The sequence below is a fragment of the Malaclemys terrapin genome, chromosome 11, assembly GCF_027887155.1.
Source record: "Malaclemys terrapin pileata isolate rMalTer1 chromosome 11, rMalTer1.hap1, whole genome shotgun sequence".
Taxonomy (NCBI): domain Eukaryota; kingdom Metazoa; phylum Chordata; order Testudines; family Emydidae; genus Malaclemys; species Malaclemys terrapin.
Window position 1 is genome coordinate 15,751,353 of NC_071515.1, and position 18,077 is coordinate 15,769,429.

Sequence of the window (18,077 nt, forward strand, 5' to 3'; positions counted from 1 at the left end):
ATGCTGAGCACTTGTAAATGAAATTTCATTTGAGGATTTCAAAGAGCTTGGCAAAGATGGGTTAGTCATATCATACCCATATAACAGATGGTGACACTGAGGCTCAGACAGATTAAGGATGTGGTTTTCCAAAGTGCTCAACATTCACCTTACTCTCCTCCCAGTCCCTACCTGAGAAACTCTAGCCTGCACTCTCCAATCACTGACTGACGTCAATGGGAGCAGAGTTAAGCCAATGCTGAGCACTTTGGAAAACCCCAAGTGATTTGGCAAAGACCCTACAGTGAGTTAAAACCAGAAGAAGATAGAAAATGCAGGTTGGTTGCTGACTCCCAATCTGGTCACCCACCAATGGGATTTCCTGGCCTCCCTTTTTACCTAGAGGTTTTCCTTTTCCCATAGATCAAGGGCAAAAAAATCTTCCAAAGATTAAACGTCCTCACCATTTTGTAACCAAGCCCGAAACAACAAAAGATAAAGTGGCAGCGATTCTAGCCTTTTATAACATTCTCATTCCCAGTAGTTTCTTTCACCAAACGATAGTTTGAAGTTTTAGAGCTTCATACCAGACAATCAGACTTTTTACACACTGCCATAATCATTTAATGGTTAGGCAGCACAGCTCTCTTCCCACAAAGCTAAATCTCCTGTGTATTTTGCAGTTTATAAACTATATAAGCCTTTGTCCATTCTCTCTCTCACTCTCTCTCTTTTCAGCTTCCAGTGTGAATTTTCTGTTGTTGTTTTTGTTTAAAATTCTATCCTGTCATCTTTGAAACGCCATCCACTCACACTTCGTCTTCAATAATAAATGATAAAAGGAAATGGAATAAATTCCCCTTAATGGGAAATTTTCACCTGGCACAGAGAAACTGGGGAAATCTATTAACTGACTCGAGCAATGCCTGCAGAATTGCAATTACCCAGGGAGTCTGCATGCTTCAGTACAGTCCTTTCTTACACTTGACCAGCTTTTGTCTGATCCGCCAGCCCACAAGTAATGCTAAACAAACGTGCCTTGAGAAAGCACTGGCTCTAATGTGAAAATGAGCCATGCAGTTATTGGAGGCAGAACTTTGCAAATGGGACTAGTATCAAGGGTAGAATATGTGTAAAATTCCAAACTCAGACCCTGTGTCAGGGAAGCAGATAATGTTTAAGTCCATCTCCATACAAGACAGCACCTATGGGACTTTATCACGTGGTTAAATTCTGCCCGAAAAAAGGAATGCAGTCCTGAATTGGGGCCTAAGTCATTAGCTAACATGAACACTGGGCTTGACATGGTTAGCAATCCTGCTGCTTGATTTTAGATTGGCATACTGGGCAAAAGGCATATTCCCCACTGCCCACCCTCGCCGTTCTTCCAAGGTTCACATCTGTTTCCTTGATTGTTTCTGACATTCCACAAGATTTAGAATAAGCTGTAATTACAAGCATGAGATCAGTATAAAAATTGTTTATCTCCTTGCCTCTTCTTTCAAGGAGACAGGTAGTCACTTATTTTCCTCCCAAGAAACTCACAAGATGACAGACAAAATTGTCAGGAACATTTAGGGCAGCAGGAGATGGAAACCAACAAATCTCACTCTCTCAACTATCACTCTCTGGATCTACATCTTTAAGGCTCAGCGCCCAGGCCCAGTAAATCTCACTGATTTAAGTAACATGAACCTCCCATTATTTCCTTAGACCTAGATGGTTCACATCTAGGATGAAGTTGATGAGTTGCAGGAGCAATGCAGGCAAATACACAGCAAAGAAATGGGTTGCAGTCACTATTTCAAACTTCTTCCCTAGGTAAAGGATCCATTTAGGGCCCTGATGGACTGATACAATATGGATTATTCTATACATAGCATGCAGAAATGTAGAAGAAGTACACTTAAGAGGGCGCATGCGAGTGTGTCAAGATGGGGATGCATGTCAAAGTGATACATGTATTCGGGGCTTTGGAGGAAAACGTGAACCACAATTTATTTGCAATGTCTTTGTAACACAAATGAAATCTCTCTTCTATGACATCCAGCACCAAGCACAAATGTTAGGTTTGCTGAATCAGTGTACGTAATGCAGCCTATACTCATCTCACTTACTGAATCGAACATTTGCCCCACTGGTTTCCATCCCTGCAGATGCAGTCAGAGAGGAAAGGTGCATACAAGGGCCTTCATACATTCTTTCTAAATAGTTAAAATCGAGTACCATAGCTCTAGTGGGGCCAGAACCGCAGCTGATATAAATCAGTGCAGAGTCCTTGGACTTCAGCGAAGCTACTCCAATACACACCAGCGAGGATGTGCCCCATGACCTCTCACCTTTCCAGCTGGGGGACAGGTTAGCCATATGTCTGCAAACTGCAGCAAAAATCCGTTTCTGAAGAGGCCACAAAAATCAATTTTGTGACACCCACCTAGAATGAATATGGTTTATTGATGGCCCTTTGATCTTTTTCCGTTGCACTGCCTCAGATTCTGAATGCTGGAGTTGAACTTTAATTTCAGCTGCTGTATTTTGCAGACACTTCTCTACAGTGTGTTTGGAAATCAAGTCATGCTTCCAGAAAGCCATTTTCAAAACACACCATTTGCAGTCCCAAGGACATTAGCCCGGGAAAGGGAGTCTCAATAAATAATTTTCTGTTGACTTCTAGAGGCCACTGAACAGAGTCTTGTTAAAAATGTTTCTCTGGGGCTGGCCCTCTCTGCTGCCCAGTGTGCTATTCTGTGTCTGATTACAAGCCACAAGACCTACATTCAGAGTCACGCTTGCCCACTCTACATATGAGAAGACCTGTATCACAGAAGGTCACATTTGCTAATTCTCAGTGCTAAGAGCATGGAGATGTCCAGTGACAAATCTTAAAAATCCCCAGCATCTCAGCACAAGTCATTGATCAGCATATTATCAAACAATGATGTGTGTCATCACGGTCTGCCAGCATGAATAGCACAGCTGTACCTTTTCAAGTAAAATTAACCAAAGAGAAAGAATGGCCTGGTGATGAGGGCACAGATCTGGCACTTGGATGACCTGGGTTTAATTCTTTGCTCTGACACAGACTTCTTGTGTGACCTTGGGCACATCACTTAATCACGCTGGGCCATCTGTAAAATGGGGGTTAGACTACTCCCTCTCTCCCACCTTTTGTCTGCCTTGACCATTTAAACTGTAAACTCTGCATAGGGCAAGATTTCTTACTATGTGTATGTACAACAACTAGCACAGCAGAACCCCAATCTTTTCACAGATTCTGTGGCCGGATGGGACCAATGCAATCCTCTAGTCTGACCTCCTGTATAACACAGGCCATAGAACTTCCCTGAATTAATTCCTGTTTCAACTTGGTTGGGCCCAGGGAGGCTCTACTGGAATACCAATATTATAATAAAATGCTATAAGAAATAAGGACCTAGAAAATACACCAGCTCCTGTAAGAATCAGTGTCTCATGGCTCACCCAGGCACAACACACCCCTTCTCTGCTCCAACACCACACAGACACAAAACGCCATTGTCACTTTCCCGCGAAACTTCACGACCCTGACATTTCAAATGAAAAAAAGGGGACGGGGAATGTCATATTTCAAACCAATGATTTCAGCGCCACGAAATTCCTCAGAGCTGCCAAACCGCCCACAATGAAATGGGGAACAGTTCCCAGGAAATTGCCATGAGAAAATCATCACCTCTTTCTACGGATTAATAATTCAGACACAACTGTTGATTTAAACAGGTGGTTGCTGACCAACCAGGGTCCCTTTCAAAGTCTTTTACGGTTCTGAAAAAAAATTTCATCAGACAATAGAAGTAGTCCTGTTGGTACTAAGAGAGAGCCAGATCTTCGGCAGGTGTAAATCAGCACCATTCCTGAAGCTATGCTGATACACACCAGCGGAGAATGTGACTCAGTATGCGATGAGTCTGATTTTCAAATTCGCCCCCTCCCTCCATTTTGGGTTCACAAGTAACGTTGGGTAAAATTAATTGCAGGCACTGATCAAGCAGCTAGGTAACCAGAATGGGATTTTCAGAGGAGTTGAAATAATTTAAAAGCATGAGTGCTGTTGACTTTCAAAGGGGCTTGTGCTCCCACGTCCTTTAGGTGCTTTTGAAAATTTCACCCCAAGCTGCCATCATAGCTACAGTTAATAGCATTTGGCATATGCTGTTCCTATTAAATGGAGCCCACAATGACTTGGACAGAGCAACAGGAGAGCAAAGGATTGTTACAAACATACATAGTTGGATTTTTCGAAGGGCCAGCCCTGAAAACTCAACATGGGCTTTTAATTAACTGGACAGTCACTACGCAAGAGGATAAATGGACACAAGTCAGATATCAGGAATGGCAATATACAAAAACCTGTAGGAGAACACTTCAACCTCCCTGGCCACACAATAGCAGATGTAAAGGTGGCCATCTTACAGCAAAAAAAACTTCAGGACCAGACTCCAAAGAGAAACTGCTGAGCTCCAGTTCATTTGCAAATTTGACACCATCAGATCAGGATTAAACAAAGACTTGAATGGCTTTCCAACTACAGAAGCAGTTTCTCCTCCCTTGGTGTTCACACCTCAACTGCTAGCAGAGCACCTCACCCTCCCTGATTGAACTAACCTCGTTATCTCCATACTGATTTATACCTGATTTATACCTGCCTCTGGAAATTTCCATTACTTGCTCCATTACTCCATTACTTGCTCCCAATACTTCTGTTAGTCTTAAAGGTGCCACAGGACCCTCTGTTGCTTTTTACAGATTCAGACTAACACAGCTACCCCTCTGATACTTGACAACATGGGCTTTGAAAACCAAGCTGTGTGCTCTCCATTTCTCAAATCGGAACCACTCAGAACAATTCCACGACTGGGCTCGTGACATAAACGCTCTACCAAAGGTGACAACCTTTGCTGGATCCGTAATGACGCACAGTAAACGATCATTTACAATGAATCACTAACTTATTGTTCATTAGTTGTACCCCGAAGGCACCTAGAGGCCCCAACTGACATAAAGGCCCTGTACAGACCCAGCTCCTGCATGTCTTCAGCATAATGCACCAGGATAGACCCTTTTTACATGTTGCTTTCTTTGGTTTTGCTCTCTCACCGCCCCAGTCAATCTGTTTGGTTCCTTGGGAGTGTTTGATTAGATACACATTTATACCAGCGGAGGATGGGGGCCAATCAGCTTAGATGTAGTGAAGTCAGTGGGGCTATGCTAATGAACACCCTGGAGAATCTGACCCTTGAGGATTGATACAAAGGTCTTAAACTGCATTGATCCATTACCAATTCCGTGTGGTGCTTCCCTTGTATGGCAAGAAGTGTGAGGTTGTGTACTGATGTGTGACTTGCAGGAGCAGGCCAGTCACGTGCTCTGCAGCTCAGTTATTGGTTGTCTGGCTAACAATGTAGGGGTGTGAATGGCAATGCACGACACCTACAGTAGAAACAGGGGAGGGGAAGTGCAGATGCTTAGAGGACTGGGAAAAAGTGTGCCAGGGAAACAAAGGAGGTAAATGGAGACTTAATGGGCGTGGCAGATCAGGTGAAAGCACCCGTGAAGGGTGAGACAGGAGGGTAATGAGGGAGACAGAGTGTAAGGTGCACGTGGATAGGGCAAGGTAGACAGGATGGTGGGGGCACTGGCAGTTGGGTGGAGGATGGGGACACACAGCAGCGAACTCCCGATTCCTTTCCTTTTCCTCCTCTCCCCCTTGTTTTTTGTGCATGGTGGTTCAGCCTATGAACCCCTGAAAACATTGGGTAGGCAGAGCTCCCTCTGCCTGCCCTCAACCAGCCCCTCCTTATGGGAAGCAAGGGGCATGATACGAGAAATAAGGAAGGGGAAGAGTGGTCCTAGACACTGTAGCTCAGCAACAGAAGTGCAAGATGAAGAGACCTGTATTACTGAGTGCTAAGGGGAGTGCTGCTTAGTATAATGGATCAGCACTCAGGCTAACATCTGCCTCCCTTTCTTTGCCATACTACAGAGCGCTGCAATTTCCTCGGTCACGTGATTCATGTTTATATCATCCCCACCTGGAAAGGGGTTCCTTGCTTCTCAAAAGCAAGCCATGCTCAGTTGTCCTGCCATATCTAACATGTTACAATGCATTATTTCACCATCCTTGGGTTTGTATCCTCTCGATATATTCCCTGTCTCTGTGTGCATGTCCTCAGCCCCACTGCACCACTTGGCGAGCCAATGGATCTGGATGTCTGAGGATTTCCCCAGCAAGAGGGAATCCCTATGGTATCTTCCCCTTGCAGACCCTGGTGTATGGAGCATGGCTGGTGTGGGGGTGGGAAGAGGGCATGGACAGATGACTGCTATGCTCTGGCAACGACTGGCTGGTGGAATAGCCATTTGGTGGCTAACCGCTGGCATGAGACTGCTCTAACTTGCACTGGTGGGGGGAGGCAGGGGAGCTGAACCTGTCCTTGGCTGGCCCAAGGAAGCTCAAAGGTGACATAAAACTATCTTTACCCTTCTCTTAGGTCCTGCGCTGAGTTCATCTCACTCAGACGTGAGGACTCGGGTTATATAGTATAGCAATATACTTGTGTGTAAAACACTGACCTCCTTTTCTGTGTGTCTTTAGAAACATGCAGATTACAAAGGCTATCCAGAGCCACAAAGTTTGGCTGTGACTCCACGTCTAAGGTTCAGTGGATAGAGCGCTGGATTGGGACTCATTCTATTCCTGGCTCTGCCACTGCCCTGCTGGGTGACCTTGGGCAAGTCACTCCACTGCTCCACTTGCGTCTGATGAAGTGGGCATTCACCCACGAAAGCTTATGCTCCAATACTTCTGTTAGTCTTAAAGGTGCCACAGGACCCTCTGTTGCTTTTTACAGATTCAGACTAACACGGCTACCCCTCTGATACTCCACTGCTCAGTTTCCCCATCTGCATAATGGGGATAATAATACTGCCCTCCTTTGTAAAGTGTTTGAGATCTACTGATGGAAAGCACTAGATAAGAGCTGGGCATTGTTGTTGTTATTGTGATGATCATGATGATGTTGAACTCATCTGGGTTTTGGTTTGGACCATTATAGAAAGATAAGGATCAACTGCGAGGTCTGGATATTATAGTATATTATACACACACAGTATGTATGTGTATATCAGAATATCCATATAGAGAGAGTCATGTTTGCATAAACACAGCGCTTGCTAATGCAGCTGTGCTTGTAATAACCCATGCAATCATTTTTCTGGGTTGTCATTATTCCCTCTAAAACCAATTATGTCCAATTTGCAAACACTGAATCTTATAGCAGGATGAAAAATAAAGCAAGTAGCTCCGGTGAATACACACATGGAAGACCTGAGCACTGACTAGGAGAAGGCCCTTGCTTGCATGCAACAGCGGAGCCAGCTCTCATCCAATAATGGCCGAAAGGGAGGAGGACGGTGAGTGGGTTCTAGTGGTTAACACACCAACCTGGAAGTCAGTAACACTTTTCGTTCTAGTTCTGCCACTAAACTTCCTCTGTGACCTTGGGAAGGTCATTTGACTATGTGCCTCAGCTAATCCATCTATATCATGGGTGCAATAACATGAATGTACCTATCTCACAGAGGCACTGTGAGGTTTAATTAACTAATAGGCCAGATCTTCAGCTAACAGCAATCCGTTCAGCTCCCTTTACTTTAATGGAGTGATGTCAATTTACACCACGGGAGGACATGACCATCCTCAGGACAGTGCTTTGAGATCCTGAATATATAATTCCAGAGTATTCTAATTACAATTGCATCCTGAGAAACAGTGGGGAAAACAAATTGGTTCTGTGTAAACACAGTAACTTTATATGCATGAGATTTTTTTAAATGGAAACCAGCACACAAATGAAACATGACATGGAAGTTAGAGAGGAATTACACATGCTGGGTAATAATCGAGTTTTATAAGTATTCTTCCAGGGGCATTCTCCTCTCTGTGCCTTTATTTCTGTTTAGCTAGAATCCCAACTCACTTTCTGGGGGGAAACAAAAACTACTCAATTAAAAATGTACAGCTTTTCAAAGAAGCAGAACTCACAGGAGGTGAAAGCATATTTCATAACAAACATCTTGTATGTTTCTGCCCAGTCTCTTGCTACAAGTGCTGTGTACTATAAGTTTCTGGTGCCCTCGTGTGGTTCAACTGCAGTAATGCAACATGTATCCAAAACGCAGGCAACAGAGCAGACAATAATAACTCAGCAAGAAGGTTCTGCTGGCCTTGTAAACCATGAAGAGAAAGCTGCAGTCAGCAAAAGGCAGAGACTGATATACAGCCTGGAGCTTCGATTAACTGCTATCTATTGTGGTTCATTTTATATGGCCACTTTAAAAAACCAGAAGATTTATATTTAAATGTGTCGGGAATTATAGCTGTTCTAAACTGAGGAGGAATAGCATGTGGGAAGCAAGGCAGACAGCTTAGAAAGCAATCAACCAGTCAGAAATGCACGGTGTTTGGCTCTCAGGTGTAAAACACCAGGGAGAATCTATTGAGAGTATTAGCTGAAAGATTAACCATACCCTAGCTATGCAAATGCAGTCTCAGATCTCACATTTCGGGGGAGAGTTAGCATATCCTAGCTTTGAAACTACATCAAGGACTTTCTAAATCCAGGTGGGATCTAGAATCCCTAAGATCGGCTGAGATGGACAAGATGCCTTTACTTCTAGAGCAGCGCTCTTCAGTGCAATTGCTGCTACATGGACGGAGGTAGCCACTTAGTGCAATGCATTAGGGTTTAAGATAACTCAGGCTGCACTGAGGACTGAGAGTCACTTTTCGGCCTTGCTTATGTTTGTGCACAAGCCTGGAGCTGGTTTCCCAGCTGTGTGATGCCAAGCAAAAAGGCTGTATCCTTAGAGAAAGCTGTTTGATTTCCTTACCTGCTGAGTTCCTTCAGGCTTTTCTCCATGTTCACAATATCCCGCATCTTATAGATGAACCATCTGTCAATGGCTGTGAGTTTGTGAATATCATCCACGGGGACACCGTCATGCAAGGCCTGCCGAAGAGAGGAGATAGTAAGCCAGACACTTTAACAAACACGTCGTAAGTATCTAATTTGCCTGGAAATGTGTAGTAATTATTCCTCATCTCCTATTAACATCACCAAGACTTTTGTCTGAGCAAGGAGTGCAGAATTTGGCTCCCAATGAAGTCTCTGCCCAAACTCCAGTTGACTTCAATAGGGACCGATGCTGGTGGACACCTGCTGTAATTTCATATGCTGTGTATGCTTCATGATCTCTCTCTCTCTCTCTCTCTAGTATGTTCAACCCCTGCTGCTGACTTCTCATCTGTACCTCTTATTACCAAGGTCCTGTATATTCCATAGTCCTGTGGTCTGCTAGAAGCAAATGTGATCAAAGAAAGGTTTAGGTTTTCAGTGGTTGAGAAACTGGTTGCCTTTGAAATGGACTCTGATTTATAGTTTAAAGATAGATTGACTCAGAAATCCTGGACCTGAAATACCCCTGAACTATGGAAAAGTTCACATCCAGAACCAAACTTTGCAGCTGTGACACCACTCTCATTCTCAAGGTAATGCAGGCTTCAAACTTTCTTGAACATGCTTAATTATGTGGTTTTGGTTTTTTAAATTTATTTTTAGCAAACCATCCACATTCACTGGGTAAAAAGGAAACCCACTCTATCATCCCAAAGGCAATATTGTACAGGATACAGTATTTTTTTTTAAATATCCCCAAACGTGACTAAAGTACGGGTATAAGAGTTAGATATTAATAGTTATTATTATGATGTGGCTAAATATTGAACTCTTTTTTCTTTTATACTTTTAATTTTTTTTAATAAAGCCCATTTCCATGTGACCATTTCACAAATGGGCCACATCATGTTAGTAATCTTCTCTTATCATCTGCTACAGATACCTCTTATTTACGAGGGCCACAGCCTAGTGCCAAGACTGGTTGACACTGTACGACCTTGGCCCAGTCAGACGTTTCACTGGGTTCTGCATCTCTCCTGTGGTTGTTTTTCAACTATAGTAGAAGAACGCGGTAAAAGGCAATAGCTGTGAATGGCGTCTGAGCTCTCGCCTTTTCCGACACAACGGGCATCGTAGTCATCACCCCAACAAACAGTGAAAAACCTTGACATGTGTGGGGGAGACAGAGAAGGCATCTGATGAGACTTGACTCAAACAGAGCTCAGTGATAATAACAACTAGCGGCTGGTCGTTTAGATGTCAGAGAGCTGGTTAGGGATTTCTGATCCAATCGATCCCAGCTGTCTGAGTTACCTTTTACTGAGTCAAGCAAGCTGAAATTTTACAACCCAAAACACTGGTCTCACTCAGTTATTGACGGGGGTGTATCAGTGCTCCATTGTAGACCGAGGAGTTTCGGTGGAGGGCAAGTGGGGAATTAAAGGCTTAACTGTTCCTTGTTCAGACAACAGTCAAAAGAAAAACTGTCATTTTGCCCCATCCCCATCGTCATGTGCCCATCCCTAACTTGGGCCTTACCTTTCTAAATGGCTCCTGGGGCTCCTATAATGCAGTCAGGAAAGATCTTGCCACTCAAATCAAAGAGAAAACTGGAGCCAACACAAGCACCAGTGCTGAAGGGTGTTTTGTGCTTGTAAATATATGTGCCTCTCCAGCTTAAAACCACCTGTTGATTTGTCTCTAGAGTACAGGCCTTCTCCAAGTCTGAAGCAGCCTGCCTGATTCCTCATTGCTTTGCACCCTGCAGTGTCATTTAGGCCTGCACAAAGCGCAAATACAATGATACCAAACCAGAATGGTGGCTTTACTTCCAATGTGATCTCCCTTTGCAAACATGTCAATGAAAGGCCCTGCAGAATGGCCCACAGAGAAACTTTGGGGCGTCTCTAGAAATTATTTTCTTATCCGCTGTTGTAGGCTAAGTTCAAATGTCCTAAAAGCAGGAGAAGAATCAATATATACAAAGAAAGAAAGAAAGAAAGATTATTGTGTCTCCGTCAGCCTTCTTGGAAATTTATACAAGGTTTATAAGAGAGAGAATTGAGTGGAAACCATCAGCAAATGCAGTACAACCTCAGCTAGCCAAGAGTCATGGTGGAGACTGAAAATATCCAATAATTATTACATGTACTGCATTGGCGTCTTAGAGGCACTGACAGACATTGAGGCTCTGTTGTGCTGGGCACTGTACATATGCCTGGTAAAAGAGCATCTCTGTCCCAAAGAATTTACCACCTAAATAGACAAGATGAAGTGTGGGCAAAAGGAAGGAGTATTATTCTCATTTTACAGGTGGGGAACAGAGGCACCCACACTCACAAAAAGCATCTCGTAGCAGAGCACTCAGATCTCAAGTCCCAGACTAGCGCCTTAACCACTAGCCTGCCATTACCCTCCAACCAAAGGCTGCAGATCTTTGCAAGAACTGTCAGTGTAATTAACAAATTTAACCCTATATCCGTTAACAGGGAGTTCTGGACAGCTGAGCTGATTTAATTATGATTTAATTTTAATCCTTGGTTGCAAGATGCGGTCACAGAGTAGCATGAAGATCCCCAAAAGAGACTACTCAGATTGACTGCAGCTAGTCATTTTCATATCACCCTTGGTTTCAGATGTCAAAAGGATCATTTTTAATTTTCTTTGCATACACCAATGCAAGTTTGCAGAACTGCCCAAACTCTGCTGTCACTTGTGCCAGCATAAATAAAGGGCAAACATTGCCCAGCATTTAGCAAATGATCATCTTACAGGAGCAAGCTAAAGAAACAGTGCTCCAGTTGTCAACTAACATTAACTGTTTGCCTGCTGAATATGTTGCCCAGGACATGGTGGTATAATGTTCCTGCTGTTTAATGTAACAGGGATAGTCTACGATTAGGGAGGTGGTGGAATCTCCTTCCTTAGAGGTTTTTAAGGTCAGGCTTGACAAAGCCCTGGCTGGGATGATTTAGTTGGGAATTGGTCCTGCTTTGAGCAGGGGGTTGGACTAGATGACCTCCTGAGGTCCCTTCCAACCCTGATATTATATGATTCTATGATTACAGTGATTTAAGTGAAAGGTTAATGGATGACTCGAGTACAGCAGGTGTCATGAGGGCTGGTAGAGAAAGAGTTATTTCCATCCTAAGATAATGAAGAGGAAATTATGGGGAGAAAGAGAATCTTTGTACCTCACAGGAGGTGATTCAGAGATGGAAATACATCATCATCCCCTTATGACTGAGGTGCACAAAGAGGAAAAAGGACGAGGGGTTAAAAAATATTCCACTCTATTACCTCAACCAACACAGTCTGGTAACTATAGTCAACAGGGTAGACCCCATAGCCTCTGAGTCCTTCGTTACCTTGGCCATTGCATAGACTCGAATGCTGGAGGGGTCAGCCAGTTCTTTCTGCAGATCTAAGTTGGCCGGCCACTCTTTATTCATTGGCAGACGTGATGTGAAGCCATCCACAGATGGGTGGCACATTCTCAGGGCCTTCTGGAAGCACTCCTCAAAGGTGCGCCCGATAGCCATGACCTGTAACAAAGAAAGCTCTCACGTTAACGTGCTGAGGTGTTGCCCCTCTCAGTTGTTCAGATGGCAGCGATGCTTATTAGGTAAGATTAAAGCCTATGGGAACATGGTACAGGGGGGCGGAGGGATAGCTCAGTAGTTTGAGCATTGGCCTGCTAAACCCAGGGTTGTGAGTTCAATCCTTTAGGGATGAGGGGCAAAAATCTGTCCAGGGATTGGTCCTGCTTGGAGCAGGGTTGGACAAGATGACCTCCTGAGGTCCCTTCCAACCCTGACATTCTATGATTCTAACTGACTCAAAGGAAGATTACTGTCCCAGAGCTTTCAAAATCCACCTGTGTTATAATAAGGGAGAATCCACTAAAGTTGGAAACGCCTCATAGGGCAGAGGGAATTTTAAGCCTTAAGAGTGGGCAAAGGCAGAAGACTGCACCTCTGCCATTGAGCCCCTGTCAAACCTTAAGTAACTACCATTGTATGTTTCTGTTCAATGATTATTTCACCTAAAAACAATGCCATTCCCATGTTCCGGTGAGCCCATTCTGCATGGAAACTTTGCAACTCATTCCAGTGTTCACATGTATATTTCACCAGAAAGCAAAATCTTAAAAGGGCACAAAAATAATCTGAAATGAAGTGGGGCAAAAGTGTCATGGGAAAACTTTCTCCCCTTTCACACAGCTCCACCGTTCCGAGCCTTCAGCCTGTCACAGCACAGCTCACCAGCAGTCAGGCTGAGGCTAGACAGTTCAACTAATAAAAACCACGCTGGTCTGGAATCTGGTTACCGGCACAGGCCTAGGGAGGGGACTTAAGCTGTACTCTGCCAGGAGCAGTCACGGGAGACATTCTGATTGAGAGGGGTCTCTTTGAGGAACAGCTCCTCTGCTCTGGGGGCTGGTAATTTCCGGTTTGTCTGTATCAACAGTAAATTGCAATACTCTCTGTACCATCTCAGTCAGCATACCCCATGCTGGCCAGGCAGTATGAAGCCAAAGCTCTGTCTATTCTCCATTCCTCCCCCCGTCCACTGGCTGCTGGCTTGAACCCAAGGTCCAGATAGTCTGTGCAGGAGAATAAGGGGGGGCGTATCTTATGCTCCCTTATTCCCCCGTACATGTGGATAGTCCAAGTCATAATGCAGTTCAGTATTCATACAGTGGGACACTCCGGAATATAGCCCTTTATTAGCTGGGGTAAAATGTGCAAAGCGCATGGATAATGTGAAGTCACGGGGCGTTAACACCGTAAATATTTGCAGGGACCTACTGCACCACACATTATTAAAAATACAAGCCTCTAATTAATCCTTCCCACCGTGCTGAGGGTGTGCTCTTTGAGCGAGGAGGAGTGGCTGTTTGTAAGGCCTCACTTGTCAAAATAATTTAGCGAGGGAGAGACTTGAAAAACATTAGGGGGAAAAAAAGACAGACAACAAAGTACACAATTAATTATTTTGCTTTGGATAACTGATGAGTAATTAGCTAATTAAATGGATAATTTACCCATTTTGCTTCATTTCATTCCTCTTGAAAAATTAGCTGAAGATGTCACCATTATGCAACCAATCTTAAATTCAGATTTTAAAAGTCACGCTGTTTTGTTCCTCATTTCCGAAGACCTATCCTATCTATTCGGAGGGGGAAACCAACGGTTTAAGACAAAGCAATTTGACCGTTTCAAGAGGGCATCAGGTGTTGTGTTCTGTTTTCAGGTGCAGGATCGGGCTAGAAAGAAGGTGCATCTTTTTAACAATGAAGGTGACTGGCCATTGGAACAGCTTCCCAAAGGTTGTGGTGGATTCTCCATCACTGGAAATCTTTAAATCTTTCAGAGTGGATGTTTTCAGCAAAGAAATGCTCTTGTTCAAACACAACTATTGGACCTGAAGCAGGAATTAATTCAAGGAAGTCCTATGACCTGTGTTATGCAGTGGTCCCTTCTGGCCTTGAAATCTACGAATCTCAAGAACGGCCTACCATGCTAGTGCCTAAAATGGCCTTTACAGTCCTAAATCATTCTAATTGAGAAGAGTAATGGATACAGCTCAGGTGATTTGAATAAGCTCTCAAAAGATCAGATGTTTATCCACACTCTCTGGATTAACTGGGGCTGAAAAGCCAGGCTGCACATATTTGCAAAACAAATTTTCTACAGCCATGCTAGGAACACCCCAATGACATTTCCACAGGAAACCAGAAAATGTCGAGGAAGGTGAAAGTGAACAAGTATTGATCAATAAGTACCCCTCTACCCCAAGATAACGTGACCCGATATAACACGAATTCTGATATAATGCGGCAAAGCAGCATTCCAAGGGGGCGGAGCTGCGCACTCCAGCGGATCAAAGCAAGTTCGCTATAACGCGTTCACCTATAACATTGTAAGATGCTTTGGCTCCCAAGGACAGTGTTATATCAAGGTAGAGGTGTAGTAATAAAACTTTTACAAACCAAAGGCAGTTTGAGGTTCAGGACAAGTTTGCTTTCAGTTTAGGGTGATTTCTTCTCTCTGTTCTTAATCTATTTCTATTTAGTTCATTGATCCTCAGTCGACCTTCTGGACAGCCACCCAGCATGGAGATCATGAAACAAACGTTAAAAGTGTCCCAATTTGGTCTCTAATTTTGCATTCAAAAGACATTGAAGACCCAATGAATGAATGCGAACTGTTAGACAGCTAACTCTCTGATTAGTGGGCAAAACCTTGTTGATTGATGTCTACATGCTGTCATGTTCAACCACAAATACACACAACACTTTTGTAACTGCAGTTGATAACTGGAACCAAATTGCGAGTGCAGAACTAGCATCTGTTTTTAGAAGAGTGTCCCTTGAGGGTCTAAATCCTCCTTAGCATTCGTTTGGCTGGCAGACTAGAAAGACCCGGCATCCAGAGAGCAGGCAAGGGAGAAAAGTTAAATTTCACAGGCAACGGAAAGGAAATGGAGAGAATTTCCCCACACTCACCTCTCCCACGCTCTTCATGGAGCTGCCAATCTGGCTAGAGGTGCCCTGAAAGCGGTCCAGGTCCCAGCGAGGTATCTTGGCGACCATGTAATCCAGGCTGGGCTCAAAGCAGGCAGAGGTTTTTCCTGATACTACATTTTTGATCTCCGGCAAGGGGATCCCCAGGGCGATTTTGGCAGCAATAAATGCTAATGGGTACCTGGCAGAGATGAGGGAGGCGTTTTTAGTATCATGGTTGGTACTGTAGAGGGCAAGGAAATCTATAACTCTCTGAAGCTGCTTTAATAAAAATAGTAACCCCATTCTGTAGGGATGGCGCGCCGCTCCTGGCACATGGTATGTGAGTGCAGCTCATTGGAGAGCAGCAAGAAGCTTGGATACAGCATGTAGGTCATAAGGGGCATGTACAGAGCTCTGAAGTAGGAATCAGCTATTAAGGAGGAAAGATGGTCTGTGGCTCAGACACCGGATTGGGACTCAGGAGACCGAGGTCAGTTCCTGGCTCTGCCACAGACTGTCTGCGTGACCTTAAGCACATCACTTAAACCCTCCGTGCCCCAGTTCCCCCGCTGTAAAATTGGGATGATAATAATATTTCCTGTCTCCCACCCTTTGTCTGTCTTGTGTCTTTAGCTTGTAAGCTCTCTGAGCATGGCCTACATTTTATTATGGGTCTGTACGCGTCTAGCTCCATTAGGCCCTGATCCTGACCCTCTAGGTGCTACTCTAACACCAACGATTAACAACAACAGAAGGGTTTACTTCTGCCTGGGGAGGGAATGAAAAGCCCTCATATGGGGGTGGGTGGGTTATACTATAGGTACGTGCTTATACAAGTAAGTGTAGCACTGAGCAACTTAGGTTGGAACATGGGCTGGACAATCATTAAAAGCTGGCAAATTGACTATCTTCCGTGAAAGCTTTGCAACACCTGAAAAGTTTAGTGTTTCGCTGCAGTTAGGCCGCTCAAGAGGGAAAGGAGGAGGAGGAGGGAGAGACACAGAGAGTGAGTGCTATGGGAAAGCAGAGACTTTACAACAGGGATGAGCGACTGTTCTTTCAACATAATAGCAACGCCACTGTATATCTGCATAACCTACTATGAGAGTTTTCAGTGGTAGCCGTGTTAATCTGTATCAGCAAAAAGAAAAAAAAAAAAGAAAAAACAAGGATTCCTTGTGGCACCTTATAGACTAACAAATTTATTTGGGCATAAGCTTTCATGGGCTAGAACCCACTTCATCAGATGTATGAAGTAAAAGATAGGAGCAGGTAAAAATACATGAAAGGATGGGGGTTGCTTTACCAAGTGTGAGGTCAGTCTAAGGAGATAAAACAATTAACAACAGGATACCAAGGGAGGAAAATTAACTTTTGAAGTGGTAAGAGAGTGGCCCATTACAGACAGTTGACAAGAAGGTGTGAGTAACGGTAGGGAGAAATTAGTATTGGGGACAGTCTCTACGCAAAAGAATAAATGGACACAAATCTGACATCAGGAATCATAACATTCAAAAACCAGTAGAAGAACACTTCAATCTCTCTGGTCACTCAATAACAGAACCTCAAAGTGGCAATTCTTCAACAACAAAACTTCAAAAACTCCAATGTGAAACTGCAGAACTGGAATTAATTTGCAAACTAGATATCATGAGATTAGGCCTGAATAAAGACTGGGAGTGGTTGGGTCATTACAAAACCTAAACTTAATTTCCCCAATACTAATTTCTCCCTGGTGTTACTCACACCTTCTTGTCAACTGTCTGCAATGGGCCACTCTCTTACCACTTCAAAAGTTATTTTTCCTCCCTTGGTATCCTGCTGTTAATTGATTTATCTCATTAGACTGACCTCACACTTTGTAAAGCAACCCCATCCTTTCATGTTTTTATACCTGCTCCTGTATCTTTTACTTCATACATCTGATGAAGTGGGTTCTAGCCCATGAAAGCTTATGCCCAAATAAATGTGTTAGTCTCTAAGGTGCCACAGGACTCTTTGTTTTTTTCTACTGTGAGAGTCCATCTTATTTCAGCAAATAAGGGCAATTGAACATCTTAGATCAGTGGTTGGACTGCAGTAAATCAGTGCTGGGACTAGTGTTTATCTGCATGTACTAGAGGCCAAATGTTTAGCTCAGTACAGATGAGCCTTGTTTGGAAGGAGCTAGACCAGCCTTTGCAGTCGTTTTCCAGCCAGCTCTGTGGTGGTGGTTGGAGTAGCACATGGTGTTCTTTCAGGCTGAGTGACTCCAGTGCAGAAGGAAAGCTGACCTAGTAATGTCTACTTAGCAAATGAAAGCAAAAAGCAGATTTTAGTCTTTTTAGGTAACAGATGATTGCCCCAGTCTGCTGGGGAACATCGCTGGACTCAATGAGTCAGCAGGATTGATGGTTCTTAAAAGCCCCAAAGGTACCTTTAAATTCAGAGCTAAATTCTCCCATCAGTTAACATGGGCTTTCAGGGGGTTGAAATTAGTGAGATTAGAAAGGTCTAAATAGGGGCAGAAATCAGCCCAAAAGCAACAAAAGGTGTGGTGATAACTGAGCAGCGAAATTTATATAATCCCGTTTGCGGAAGCCAAGTGATTATAA

The 18,077-nt window shown here is 43.8% G+C and overlaps 1 protein-coding gene across 1 annotated transcript in view; it reads right to left on the reverse strand.

Moving 5' to 3' along the window:
• The window catches only part of CPS1 (carbamoyl-phosphate synthase 1), a 122,122-nt gene that overhangs the window by 48,955 nt on the left and 55,090 nt on the right, over positions 1 to 18,077 (reverse strand). The window contains exons 19-21 of the mRNA XM_054044193.1: positions 15,484 to 15,682; positions 12,341 to 12,517; positions 8,908 to 9,026 (exon numbers count right to left, since the gene is read on the reverse strand). Coding sequence (XP_053900168.1) covers positions 8,908 to 9,026; positions 12,341 to 12,517; positions 15,484 to 15,682 — 495 coding nt within the window. The remainder of the gene's footprint in view (positions 1 to 8,907; positions 9,027 to 12,340; positions 12,518 to 15,483; positions 15,683 to 18,077) is intronic.